This window comes from Eptatretus burgeri, chromosome 5, assembly GCF_056783735.1.
Source record: "Eptatretus burgeri isolate ZD-2024b chromosome 5, Ebu_testis_v1, whole genome shotgun sequence".
Classification (NCBI taxonomy): domain Eukaryota; kingdom Metazoa; phylum Chordata; class Myxini; order Myxiniformes; family Myxinidae; genus Eptatretus; species Eptatretus burgeri.
The window spans coordinates 29,430,609-29,443,857 of NC_140965.1; the positions used below are offsets into that span (position 1 = coordinate 29,430,609).

The 13,249-nt window shown below is 42.2% G+C and overlaps 1 protein-coding gene across 9 annotated transcripts in view; it reads right to left on the minus strand.

The window, feature by feature from the left end:
* Positions 1–13,249, minus strand: part of LOC147026140 (bifunctional heparan sulfate N-deacetylase/N-sulfotransferase 2-like) — a 555,697-nt gene that overhangs the window by 352,269 nt on the left and 190,179 nt on the right. For all 9 annotated transcript variants that reach the window (XM_085881257.1, XM_085881255.1, XM_085881258.1 and 6 more), the window contains one exon: positions 2,377–2,606. In XM_085881257.1, coding sequence (XP_085737383.1) covers positions 2,377–2,606 — 230 coding nt within the window. The remainder of the gene's footprint in view (positions 1–2,376; positions 2,607–13,249) is intronic.

The following is a 13,249-nucleotide window of genomic DNA, read 5'->3' on the forward strand; positions in this document are numbered from 1 at the left end:
AATTTGTTCTTCGTTATTCATTCTTTCCTGCATCCTCTGTCTATGTCCTTTCACTATCTACCATATTTTTTGCTATCTTCCTTATTTTCACCTACTGTCCTTGTGCACCTTCACCTTCACATGCCCACATCCGCTAGCTGTGTCACTGGAACTTCCACCTCAAGTACTTAATCTGAGCGTCCCACAAAGAGATGCATTAAATATGTGCTGCGAGTGATGTCACTGCTCACGGGGAAACGTCAGAGCCGTGGCTGTATGAGAAGCAGTAGCAGAGCGGATCGGGAACGGTTCCGGTTTCATTCAAAACGTGGGAGCCAGGATCAACAAGTGTGATGTCCTGTCACAATGTAGAGCGCTGTTGTTAATAAGGTTCTGAGGGCGGGTATGTCACAAAGGGGATAATTTGGGAAAGTGTACATGCTGTGATTAATTGTTGTCCATATATGTCACTTGATTGTTCTTGCTCCATAAAAGTACTTGCATTTCGATTCCTGTCATTAAAAGTTATTTCTTCAAGAAACTGTGTCCTGACTTATTAGTCCCCTTTCAGTTTCACTGGAAGGGACTATATGTTTGCTCTCCTGCTGTGTGTGCATCCATCCATCCGTCCATCCCACCTATCGTTTTTATGACTTTTTTCCCCATACCCGTTGACATATTCGACTGAAACTTGGCACATGGCTTAATAATGATAAGTTACAGAACACGTTTGAGTTTCAGGGCATTTCGTCAATTTTTCAGAGTTATGCCCTTTGTAAAATTAGAAAATATCACACATTATACATGGGTCAATGTTCAGGTAACCTGACTCCACCCCATTGCTTTACAGGCATTGGCTTGATAGGAATTTTGAATTTGTTTTGGGTTCCAGATGCAGCTCACATACTATTTGCAAAGGACAGTATAGGATCCTTAACACCTAATGTTAGCAAATTGGTCGCCCATTTTATCATTCATCTGAGGAACAACAAACACATTGATGAAATGTTCTGCCTACAAAACATCAGGATAAATTAGCTGGGACAAAATTTGAATCCAGCTCAGAAGCAAGTGCACATACCTCAAGAGTCTAGGCTCTTGTGCCAGCCGCAGTCCGTACCAATTTCCAATCATTTTGATGCAGGTCATATAGATTTGGCATGCACATAAAAATATTTCATATGGGCCAGGCGAAAGGAGGCAAACAAGTTGGCATCACAAGAAGATGTGATAGCAAGATCACTTGATTAGCTTCCACAATAATTTCTATCGAGAGTGTCTTTAGATAGCAAGTCACACCTTTAGAACGCGAGTCATGCCCACATATAGGACTGAACCAAATGCTTGCGACATGTTAACACAGACTTACACGATACAACGAATCCATGGTCCCGGATGAATCAATCCTCTGAAGGTGACATCCTAACATGCATTCACGCACACCTCAGCTCTCCACACCATGCATTTACTCCAGACTAACCCTTGTGTGTGAATACACGTCCAGACAAACAAAGGTCTTGAGTTGGTTACGCTTTTGCATGTTCAACTCTGCACATCTCGCAATTTTAATGACTTTGGATTCTAACAACTACAAATTCCTCTTTGATATCTGTATTATCATGTCATGGGTGTGTGCTTGGTAGCACAAAAAGCAACATAAATTATACAATACCCCTACAAACCCGCAGAACACATGAGCCAACGTTTTAGTAAAGCCAATTTAGTTATCATATCTTTTGTGCCATGAGATACTTCCTTTCTTCTGAATACAACTTCACAGTTGAACAACACATGATATTATCAAAAACATACTGGGTAAGTTAGGAAATATGTGCAGTGGTATTAATTCATTTCTCATAGGGTGTCACTGTCCACACAGTTGGCACATAACAGATGTAATATTACACATTTCAGGGGCCAGCCGACTGCATACGCTTAATATTGTTGACCTTGAACTAATTCCTGACAAGCAAAAGAGTATGTCAAGGTATATCGTAATTTTTTGAGATACAAGGACCCTTAACACAATATTGTATCAAAGCCAGCAGGACAATGTTTTTGTAACAAACAGAGATCTCGTTTCATGCCGGAGCTAAACTATGTATTGTTCAAAATGTCACAATAGCACACCTTTATAAAGCATGTGCTGCATTGATGTGTGGGAAAAATAAACACATGCAGGTGGGAAAAATTGGGTGAACTGTCCAAATGCTTTGGGTAATAAAATGTATAATTCACACAAACATCTCAAAGTTAGTACATTCAATGATGTTCAGAAGTATAAGCAATGAGGAACAGTAATGTTACCAGGTATTGGTATGGAAATACATCATGGGGTGCACAACATTCAAATAAAACCTATTTATTGCATGCTTTCATTTACAATATACTCCTTACCTCAACATCAGCAGGACTCATCCGTGTCCCATCCTTTCCAACAAAAATGTCATCAATATCTACCAAAAGGTAACGGTCAGGCTTGAGAGAGAGACGACCTCTTGAAACAGCCGCTAGGATGTCCACAAACAGGAGTCGTTGCAGCCAGAAAAAGAGACCATTCCCAAAAATCACCCTTTGTACACCATCTTGCAGGCCACGGTCGTAAACCACCACCGTCTCAGCTTGGCCTGCCGTCAAACATCCCCAAAAACAGACTTCACAAGACTTCAAAAAACCGGAGAAATGCAATGAAGTTTGGCAATTTTGTGGACCAACAGAGAATTCTCAGCTTTTGGTTCATGAGAAATGGATAAGCAATTTAGAAATACAAATATAATGATCTCTTTACGTGCGTTGAAATTAAATCCCACATACAAGTGCACAAGGAGGCAGACAAGGCTACTCTGATGAAACAATCATCTTTCTAATGAGCAGAACTGCACCGACAATTACCCTTCCAAAAATTTTTTTTTTATTTAAACTTTGATTATTTCTGATGAGAACTAATAAAATATCTCATCAGATAGCATGAGAGAGTTTCTCAGGATGCCGCTACTCGTGATTATGTTCGGCCCTGTACAAATGGAAATAACAAGGGGCACTTCCATCCTCGCTCGCCATGTTGGTTCTTTATCATATCGGGACATCCGGAGGCATTTCTGCACAACAATAACCTACAGACAAATATATGCACTAAGATGGGACAACATACCAGTATATTGCATATATCAACAGCTAAGATCTAGCGAGTGCTGCCATCTAGTTATTTCTTGTTTTGGCCAAATAAGAGGTTTGGAGCTGAATCCTATTCATCACCAGTAATCAAACCAAAGCTGGCCAAAGACAAGACACATTTAAAAGACTAAACTAATTCTGAGCTATCTAGTCAGCCCAGCGTGTTATTAAAAACCACCAAGAAGTATCGGCTTGTTCACAGCTTTACACTAGAGAGCCATTTTGAGTGAACAAATTTGCTTTCACACTCAATGAAGTCAGCCTCTCACTGTCCAATACTTGCACAATGCTGAATTAGGCTCCCCACTAGTAGGAGTAATTCTCTGCATTATTGGTGCCGATACTACTACGATTAGGACGACAAGTACTGCTTGTAAATAATCCTCAGCAAGTTGATTTTTTTTTTTTCAAAGCACCCAACAGTGAAAGCGAGTCCTCGGCTGTCCATCCGAGGATCTTCTGTAAAGGCTCTAAGTTTTCTGTTCACTCCTCCCAGCGGGTGGAGTTACGGAGGAAGTTTCTCAATGAGAATGTGTCACGTTATTGGGGAATATTTTTCCCTCTACTCGAAAACTCCCTTCCTCGTGTTGTAGTATTTTGTGGTTACTTCCCTCAATGTTCTGTTTTGGTATTCCCCTTTCATTTGTGTTTTTATTGTTCTCACATGTATCTAGCATTTTAAGTGTTTGGTTCAAGAGTAGTAACGTACAATATAAATCCATGAGTGTTGAGGGAGGTGGGAGAGCAGATAAGCGTGATGTCAGCGGATATCTTCAAGAGCTCTTTGGAGTCAGGACAGGTACCGGAGGATTACAGGGTAGCAAATGTAACACCATTATTTAAATAAGGATCCAGAGAAGAATTGGAGAACTATAGACCTGTTAGCTTGACTTCAGTTGAGGGAAGGATGTTGGAGACATGAATTGAGGAACGGAAATGGAAACATTTGAATAATTTCAAACTGATTAAAAGTAGTAGTAGTCAGCATGGATTTACGAAAGAAGGTCATGTTTAACAAATTATTGGAGTTCTACGAAGTCATTTGTGCTTGGGTGGATTAAGGAAGTGAGGTGGATGTAGTACATCTTGACTTACAGAAGGAAGCTTGGTGTTCGCTTCGTGGTTAGGGTGGCTGATTTGAGATCCTCGGGTCCTGAGTTGGGGCCCCGTTGGCTGCTGAATTAACACCAGATGGGGTCTACTAAACCTGTCATCCTTCTGAGGTTGGTGAAATGAGTACCAGTGTATTGGTCGAGCAGCACAGCCATGCTCCAAGAAATGATAGCTATCTGGCAGCCAAATGCAAGAACAGAACAGAACTTTAAGAAGGCAATTTATGAGATATCACAAAGGAAGCTGTTAGCTTAGGTGAGGGTTTGGTGAGTGGCTGGTCGAGGTGGAGCAACTAATTGGATTGGAAACTACCTTAGTGATAGGAGGCAAAGAGTGGCTCTGAGTGTAAGGATGTCAATTGGAGAGGATGTAAGAAGTGGTGCAACTTAAGGATCAGTACTGTGACTGTTATTATTTACGAGCAGAGTGGGGCCGAGTCCCTGCCCTATAGGTGATCTTGTTCCAAGCATGCAACATGTTCTTCTGATGCATACCTTTATTTGTGCAGTGTATAGGAAAAATAAATAACCCAGGTTACGTGCATGAAGCAAAAACATACCTTCTGCTTAAAATTCAAAACACCTCACTGCACTGAAAAATGAGCATCGGCAAAGATAAAAACACCCCCATACATTAATTGGGGTCATGCTGATGCTGCGATGTAGCAAGTCTGGATGTAATTGGATCAGAACTGTGCACCAAACAAACCCACAACATCACAAACCCACAAACACCATTCCGTGAAATATTGAAAGGATAATTTGCATTAATGATTTGGATTGTGGGGTTAAGTCGGCTTTCTAATTTTGCAGGTGACACAAAGCTTGTAGGTAAGGGAGATAGCATAAAGGGTGGTGATCAGTTTGAGGAAAGTCTAAATACTTTCATACATTGGGAAAAAGATTTGCAGATGCAGTTTAACATAAATAAATACAGTATAAGGAAGGTTCTGGGGATAGGTAAGAATAATGAAAATAGAGATGACATGATGCAAACGGCAGTCTGAAAGCATGTCACAGAGGAGAAGAATCTGGAGTGGGAATTGACAGGGGTTCACACATTGACAGGGGGTTTAATTCCTTCGGTACCAGGTCTCTTCGGAGAATCCTTGGCTATCGCTGGTTGGACTTTGTGTCCATCGAGCGGTTGCTGAGAGAGATTCAAATGTTTAGCCTCACCTGGAACGTAGTTCCGGGGAGCTTTTGGGATGGTGTGTTGTCAGTTCGTCAGTCCATATGTCCACAAATACTTTCAACTTTTCTGAAACTACACACACAATTCCAATGAAACTTCACTACAACCTTCATCACCCGTGATGTACCAAAGTTTGTTCATGGCATTAGAAAAATCAGGGTCGAAGGGGGTTTAAGAGGGGGTTGTCCGCCAACCACTGGATAATGGGGTGTGGTGCTCCCGGTACCTGTGCGGGAGGACGAAAGTCCGAGTCTTCAGGTCCTTGGTGCTTCCAGTCTTGCTCTCTGGATGTGAGACTTGGACTCTGACCAAGGATCTGAGACGGAGACGTAATTCCTTTGGTACCAGGTCTCTTCGGGGAACCCTTGGCTATCACTGGTCGGACTTTGTGTCCAACGAGCAGTTGCTGAGAGAGACTCAGATGAGATTTGATACCTGCATAGTCCGTGAGCATCAGCTGCGGCTGTATGGACATGTGGCTCGTTTTCCTGATGCTGATCCTGCTCACCAGATTCTCTCAGCAAGGGAGCCTTGTGAGTGTAGGAGGCCAACGGGCCGACCACGTGCCTCGTGGTTGCAGCAGGTTGATCGGTATCTCAAGGAGATGGGGATGGGCCAGGCATCTGCCTGGGGAATGGCCAGACAGAGGCCCTTGGAGTACCAGATGAAAATGGACACAGCGACGCGCTGCTCTGATGCATGCTCCCATACCTGACCTAACCAGTCCCCCCAACATATGTATTTTCTCTCTTCTCAGAAACCGTACACAATTTTGATGAAACTTGACCACAACCTTCATCATCCGTGATGCAGAAAAGTTTTCTTCATGGCATTAAAAAAAAACTCTAGGTATTTACTTTCTTCTCCGTTATATATTTTGTGGGTCATCCAAGCCTACCAGTGGTTCCCTGGTTATATTATCCAGCCACTACCAGATAAGCACCCAGGGGAATTACCCCTATGTTTTTTAATTTTTATAAGGTTCTCCAATGAGTACCAGAAGAAATAGTTTGGTACTGACGAAAAAAAATTTGTCAGCTTCGAGCGTGCTCGTCTGCTTTCCCAATCGCCACTCCGATTTTTAACGCGCCTCTCAGCCTTGTATGTATCCTACTCCTCTGGAAGTAGTCTCTCAGAACATTCACTACAGACGAGATTCTCCTGAACCTCCTCTTCTTCCTGTTCGATCATGCGTTCTCCTTAGATCTATTTTTTTTAATGTTAAAAGTTATAGACATACAATATAGCTTATATATTATATTGTTATAATTTATAAACTAAATTCTGTACACTTAAATTTTGAAAACACTAGATCAATTGTCAGAATTATCACGGAACAATCTTCCCGCCACAAGCTGAGAAACCCTCCTCTTCTTCCTTTTCTCTCGCGAGTTCTCCTCAGATGTATCTTTTCTTTTTAATCTTATAAGTTACGTTTATAAAAAAATTTTTATAACCTTATAATTAATCTATAAACTTAATTTGGTACACTTAAATTTTGAAATCACATTGTGCATATCCATCAAAAGGCTCTGTTGTGCCAGAACACTTTTGAGCTTTCTGAGCATTTTCCATGAATTCCAGCGTGACGGAATCACAATTTGTACGAGACTTTTCTGAATTCAGATTTTCAAGTTATATCCCAAAATGTCACGATGATAATGCTTTTGTAATGACAAACATGACCAATAGGAATGATCAGTGGAAAATAAATTCCAAGACAAATAGCACTTAATTAGTAATCATTAATTGAAATTGCGTGACGGAATCACACACCAAAGGACATAGGTTACGGGAAGGTATCTTTATTACGAAAACTCTGCTCATATGCCGAATTATTGCGCCATACATATCGCAAAAGCTCAACTGATGAACTTATAAATTTCACCCGCTTTCTGCTCGAAAGTAGTCTCATCCAATTTTCACGGCCGGTAAACTGTCGTGATGGAATCACAAAATTTCCAAAATATCCAATCTTCCAATACAGGCTCAACATATTGTTCATTGCAAAAAATGCAATAAAAGTTGAAAACGAACGAAGAGGGCATTCGTTCTCTCTTTTGGTATTTTATTGAAATGAAAAACTAATTCTGCTGTCGTCAGAACGAAATTTATTTTTTGCATCGCTTGTCTAGTTTTACGTGGAATTCATCCTTTAATGTCCGCATTTATTAATTTATTGATTTATTTATTTATTTATTTATTTTTACAGTGCATGAGTATGCGTTGAATCCCGACCAGTTATGTGAACCGTCGTCTATATGTACACATTGTGTGTAATTTCCTATCAGCTGTATATACATATGAGGTCCGTCTAAAAAGTAACGGGACTGACTTTGCACAGAAATTTTATTCCAAAAATTTATTTATTTATTTTATTCCACAGAAATTTTATTCCAAAAAATAAATTTTGGTCATCATATCTGATGAAGGACATAGCTGCCAAGGGGAGGGCACAGTGTGGGGCTCCAAGATTGATTCCGGAGTCACCCAAACTAAGCTTTGAGAAGAGGCTGACTGAGACAGAACTTTATATACTAATGGAAAAAAGTTCCTGTGTACCATAAAAAAAAATACAACAAAACGATACTGACATGTACCCAAGCAATATGATGGTCAACCAACTTGTGCCTTGACATGTTCCTCAGTTTACCAGTGAATATTCGGAATTGCATGTGCATACTGTGCACTGCACGCACAAATTGCCATGCACATGCACCGAGTCACCTGACAGTGCTAAACTGTCGTAAATGTGACGCCACACCTTTCCGAAAACAAACATTTACGTCCTATTGGCATGCTTGATATAGGAATGCTACAAAACGTTCTGGCTTGGTGCTTTGGTGTTCATCGGACCACCATGCAGTCAGTCTGGACATCTTATCGACAAACTGACAACATCAGAGACCGTCCACGTTCTGGGCGGTCACGTGTGATGTCATGTCAGCAGGATAACCACATCCAGTTGGTGAATCTTAGGAATCGGTTCCAGACAGCAAGTTTGACAGCTTGCAGCCTCCCTTGCTTGTGGCCAATCAGTGCCAGAACTGTCAGGAATCGGCTATGCGAGTATAGCATCCGACCACAGCACCCAGCAGCATGTCCATTTTTGTTGCCAAGTCATCGACATGCACCCTAACTGGGTGTAGACGTCTGAGGTTCACAAGACAAGATTGGGCTGCTATCCTCTTTACCGATGAGTCAAGGTTCCATATTAAGACTAGTGATGTCCGTTGTCATGTTTATCGACAGGAAGGGGAATGATCTGCTGACGCACGTGTTGTGCAACGTTCGTCGTTCGGCGGTAGAAGTGTCATGGTATGGGAAGGCATCACCGTACATCATAGAACCCAGCTGAAGGTTATTCATGGCAATTTGATAGGTATTCCGTACCGTGATGAAGTTCTCCGTCCTCATGTCCTCCCGTTCCTGCAGGTTCAAGAACATCACATCACACTTCAACGAGATAACGCACACCCTCACGTCGCATGAGTGGTCACCGACTTTATCGCACAATGGAACATCCCCACACTTCTGTGGACAGCTGTTTCACCTTATCTTTCTCGCACAGAACACGTGTGGGATGAAATGGAATGAGGATTGTGCAGTCTTCAAAATCAGCTGGTGATGTTGGTCCAGTTGCGGTAGGCCTTGGTACACATCTGGAATGACATCCATCAAGCCTTAAATCATCTTGTGTCCTCAATGAAATGCCGTTGCCAAGTATATGTAAATGCAAATGTTGGTCACACCAGATACTGAGCTATGAACTGAGTTTTGACCGCAACCCTCTTTGAACCTCTGGAGACATGTCTTGTATACATGTGTTGATGAAACACCATAAATATGGATATGACCAAACAATGTGATGCGTTTGTTTTCATTTTTGATTTCACATCCGTGAAAATGATGCACAGGAACTTTTTTTCTGCGGACCAATGAAGGACAGGCTCGCACGAGCCGGCTCGGAAAGAGTTCATGAGAATAAGGAAAAGAGATGCAGAAGGCTCAGTGACACAGAAGGTGAAGGAGAAAAAGGAAAGAACTCACGAGACAAAGAAAAGCAGAAAGAGGAGAAGAAGGTTGAGAGATGGGGAAGGCTTGTGAGAGAAGGAAGGGCTCATGAGCAAAAGGCTCAGAGACGGAAAAGGCTGAGAGACGCAGAAGGCTGAAGGGTGGAGAAGGCTCATGAGGGGAGGAAAAAAGCCTGTGAGGGTGAAGATAGAAAGGTTTTCTGAGCAGTTGGTGTCGAGCTTCTGGGGGAAAAAGAACACTCCGTCCAAGAGTGTCGTCCCGCAGTATGATCTTATCAGCCACGAAGGACAAGGACGGTGAACGCAGCTCTTCATCGATGGGGGCCTGAGGAGGAAGAAGCTGAGGCAGAGGAGGATGAGTCGCATATTTAGCTGGCATGTCTGGGATGCCAGAGAGGACTCGCCTACTGGGTTTGGGCACCTCAGGGACGTGGATGCATGTCCCATTGCGCCACATCGCCACTGCCCATCTTCCCCATCAATTTTCCTCTGCATTCTCTAGTACATTTGGGCTGTGTGAGGTGAAAGAGAAAACAAAAGACTGCTTTTCTTTTGTCCTGACTTTACGTTTCTTTTATTTTCAAGTTATTCTTGTCATATTCTTCTCCTCTGATTTGAATGATGGCCATGTGTCTTTTGTGTGAGTAAGATTGAATAAGACGAATACGTGTTATAGTTCCCATCGTGTGCTGCCTTTTTTGCTGCTGGTTGCATCATTGGTTAGGGGTGCAGCTATGCCGCTGATGCAGTGCCCCTATTACCAGTATACTGGTGCTCATTTTGCCGACCTCAGAAGGATGGCAGGCTGAGTCGACACCCCCCCCCCGCCTGGCGTTAATTCAGTGGCCAATGGGGCTCGAACTCACGACCCTAGGATGCCAAGCCACCACCCTATTCGCTAAGCCAACACCAGGCTTTGTGTTGTAGTTGAATCTGCTCTTATGTGCCTTTTGCTTTTTTGCTTCTAGATACTTGCTTTAAAATTATTGGTTGCTTGTGTGTTTGTAACAAATAATTGTTTGTTCTAATTTCCAATCTGTCTCAGTTGTCTTTAACTTTATTGTCCCAACACAGTGCACATGTATAGTTAGACAGGAAGTTGTACCCCACCTGATTTGCTTTGTTAGCAAACACACACTCACTGTACCGCTCAGCAGTAAAAGGAGTGTGTGCTGAGGGCATGATACCGCAATTAACTTTGCTGTTCAAAGGTAAGGTATCACGCAAGGTAGTGTAACCCTGCCAGGATTGGCAGTGCCAATCGACGTTCAAGGCTGCTTGGCAGGCCACCAGTGCATGGAGTTATTTGTAACCAGCAGCCTCAGGATCTGGCGTTCGGGAGGGATCCCAGTGCTTCCCCTCATGGTGAGCCCCGAATGAAATAATTTTTGTACCAGATGACACAACTGGTGGGAATGGAATGCAAAATTTCTCCTGAGGATGAGGAAGCTCAGCTTTGAAAGGATTCACACAGTTCTGACAATCCACACTTGCAAAATGTATTCAAACCTCATGTACCTACTCTGTGCAGGTGTGCAATCTTTTTTTCAGTCCTGCGAAAGTTGGATGCATCTTATCTGTTGTTGGTTTATCACAGGACTCCAATACATCTTGCTTCTATGTTTCTTTTTACGTTTCCGTATTACTTTAAAATGGATTATTTTTATTAGGTATGCTAACGATTTAGACTAAGCCTGGTGTTGGCTTAGTGGTTAGGATGGTGGCTTGGGATCCCAGGGTCCTGAGTTCAAAGCCCCGTTGGCTGCTGAATTAACACCAGGGGGTTGACTCAGCCTGTCATCCTTCCGAGGTCGGCGAAATGAGTACCAGTGTACTGGTCCCAGTGTATGCCCCGGTTAGAATAGGTGTACCATATCCCTGTGTGTCGTAAGAGGCGATCAGGGTTGGCGTCAGGAAGGGCATCCGGCCATAAAACATTGCCTCAAGAAAAAGCCAAATGGCTGTAAAAACGGTCATTTATTATTTTTACTAACGGTTTAGACTCAGAATAGAGCCTTTGGTACTTTGCTTCAGATCTGATCTTTTTAAACTTGAAAATAGCATCAGAAATATGATGACAATTGCATTACACCAAAAGCAATATGGTTTATTTGTTTCATTGCTATTCAAAAGATCCACTTTGTTCTTGAGAAGGGAGACAAGTATTCATAAGTTGCCAATTTATTATCTCATTTCCACAAACAGCGTCCACATCCTGTTTCTCTTGCATATGGCAGCCTGGCTGCCAGGTAGCTATCATTTTATTGGGGCACAACTATGCCACTGATACTATGCCCCAATAACATTTCACCAACCTCAGAAGGATGACAAACCGAATCAACACCCCACCTGGTGTTAATTCAGTGGCAAACAGGGTTCAAACTCAGTACCCCATGATCTCAAGCCAGCCACCTTAACCATGAAGCCAACACCAGGCTTGCTGTCCGCATGCTTGCACGCAATTCCTGTGAAGTCAATGTCTTCGCAAGGCAATGCACAGCCAGCAAAATACATTTAATGGAAAGGTAATCCAGGTAAGCTATATGGATGAGGGCATTTATGAATCGTCATAAATGTCTAATGGAGTTGTAACCGGTTAGTATATTATCTTGGAAGAATGGCCTCAGCAACCGTACCTGAAGCAACATCAATAACGGGTGTACCATTCAAACTTTTTCGCACTGTTTCCTGTTATTTGACTGGAGAATTCATGCAAGTTTATTTAAAATGTCGCCTGAGAAGTCTACATGAGGCATCACATTTTGCAAGGATATTTCATTACCGTAGTTAATTACTTTTCTACAATGGCCATGCTGCTTTGAAAAAAAAACTTTTAGTGAGGGTAGACTATTGATTGAAGGCTTGAGCTGTTTATTAAACTTGCTAACAACTGGTGCCCATCACTATGATGACCAAAAATTATTGGACAACATTGAAATGTGCAAGGTGTTCAATTCACAACTGTTTATGCGGTTTTTGATAGTTTTCTCTACAACAACGAAGCTCATGTTAACATCAATTAACGAAAGGCAATACAGCGTTAACGTCAATGCAATGTAAAATTACATTCTTCTTTTTCATTTTTTCATGAGCCGAAACTTTATACTTTGCATCCAAAATTGTTTTTTTTTTCTCTATATGAGTGAGTGCCAGTTACATGGCATATTGTAGTCTGATTCTGACCCTCAGGCAGTATTCTAAGACTACCCCCCCCGCCCCCCAACCCACCTCAGGGCAGCAAGATTGAGCACTGACTGCTGCAGATTTTCAATATTGTCCCCAAACCAATTCCTCACAAGCACAGTGAAGTACACTGTCATACTGGTAGACGTAAGGGGCCCTTCGCCTTGTACTGAATCAAACCTGAGAGTGCAGTATTGTCCAAAATGCCACAATAATACACTTTATAAAGCAGTTTCTTGTTTTGCAGTGTGGGTGGGGAAGGAGGGGACGGGGGAATGAAATGTTGGTTGGGAAGATTAATTTCAAGTTTTGGTGAGCTATCAAAATACATTTTAGCAATAGACTGTAAATTGTTTCTCATAACTCCCCCAATAATGCGGTATGGCATCATAAATAAGCAAGACTCACAGGACTGTTCAGAGATAGCATGTGCCTTTGAATTGTCTCATGTGATTGCTAATGGTATCGAATAAATCATTACCTAGTGCCTTGCTGGCTCTTCCCAGGTAGGATGTTACATCATGAAGTATACAATGGAGATGCCTAGCCGATATTAGTTTTATTTGCTTTCC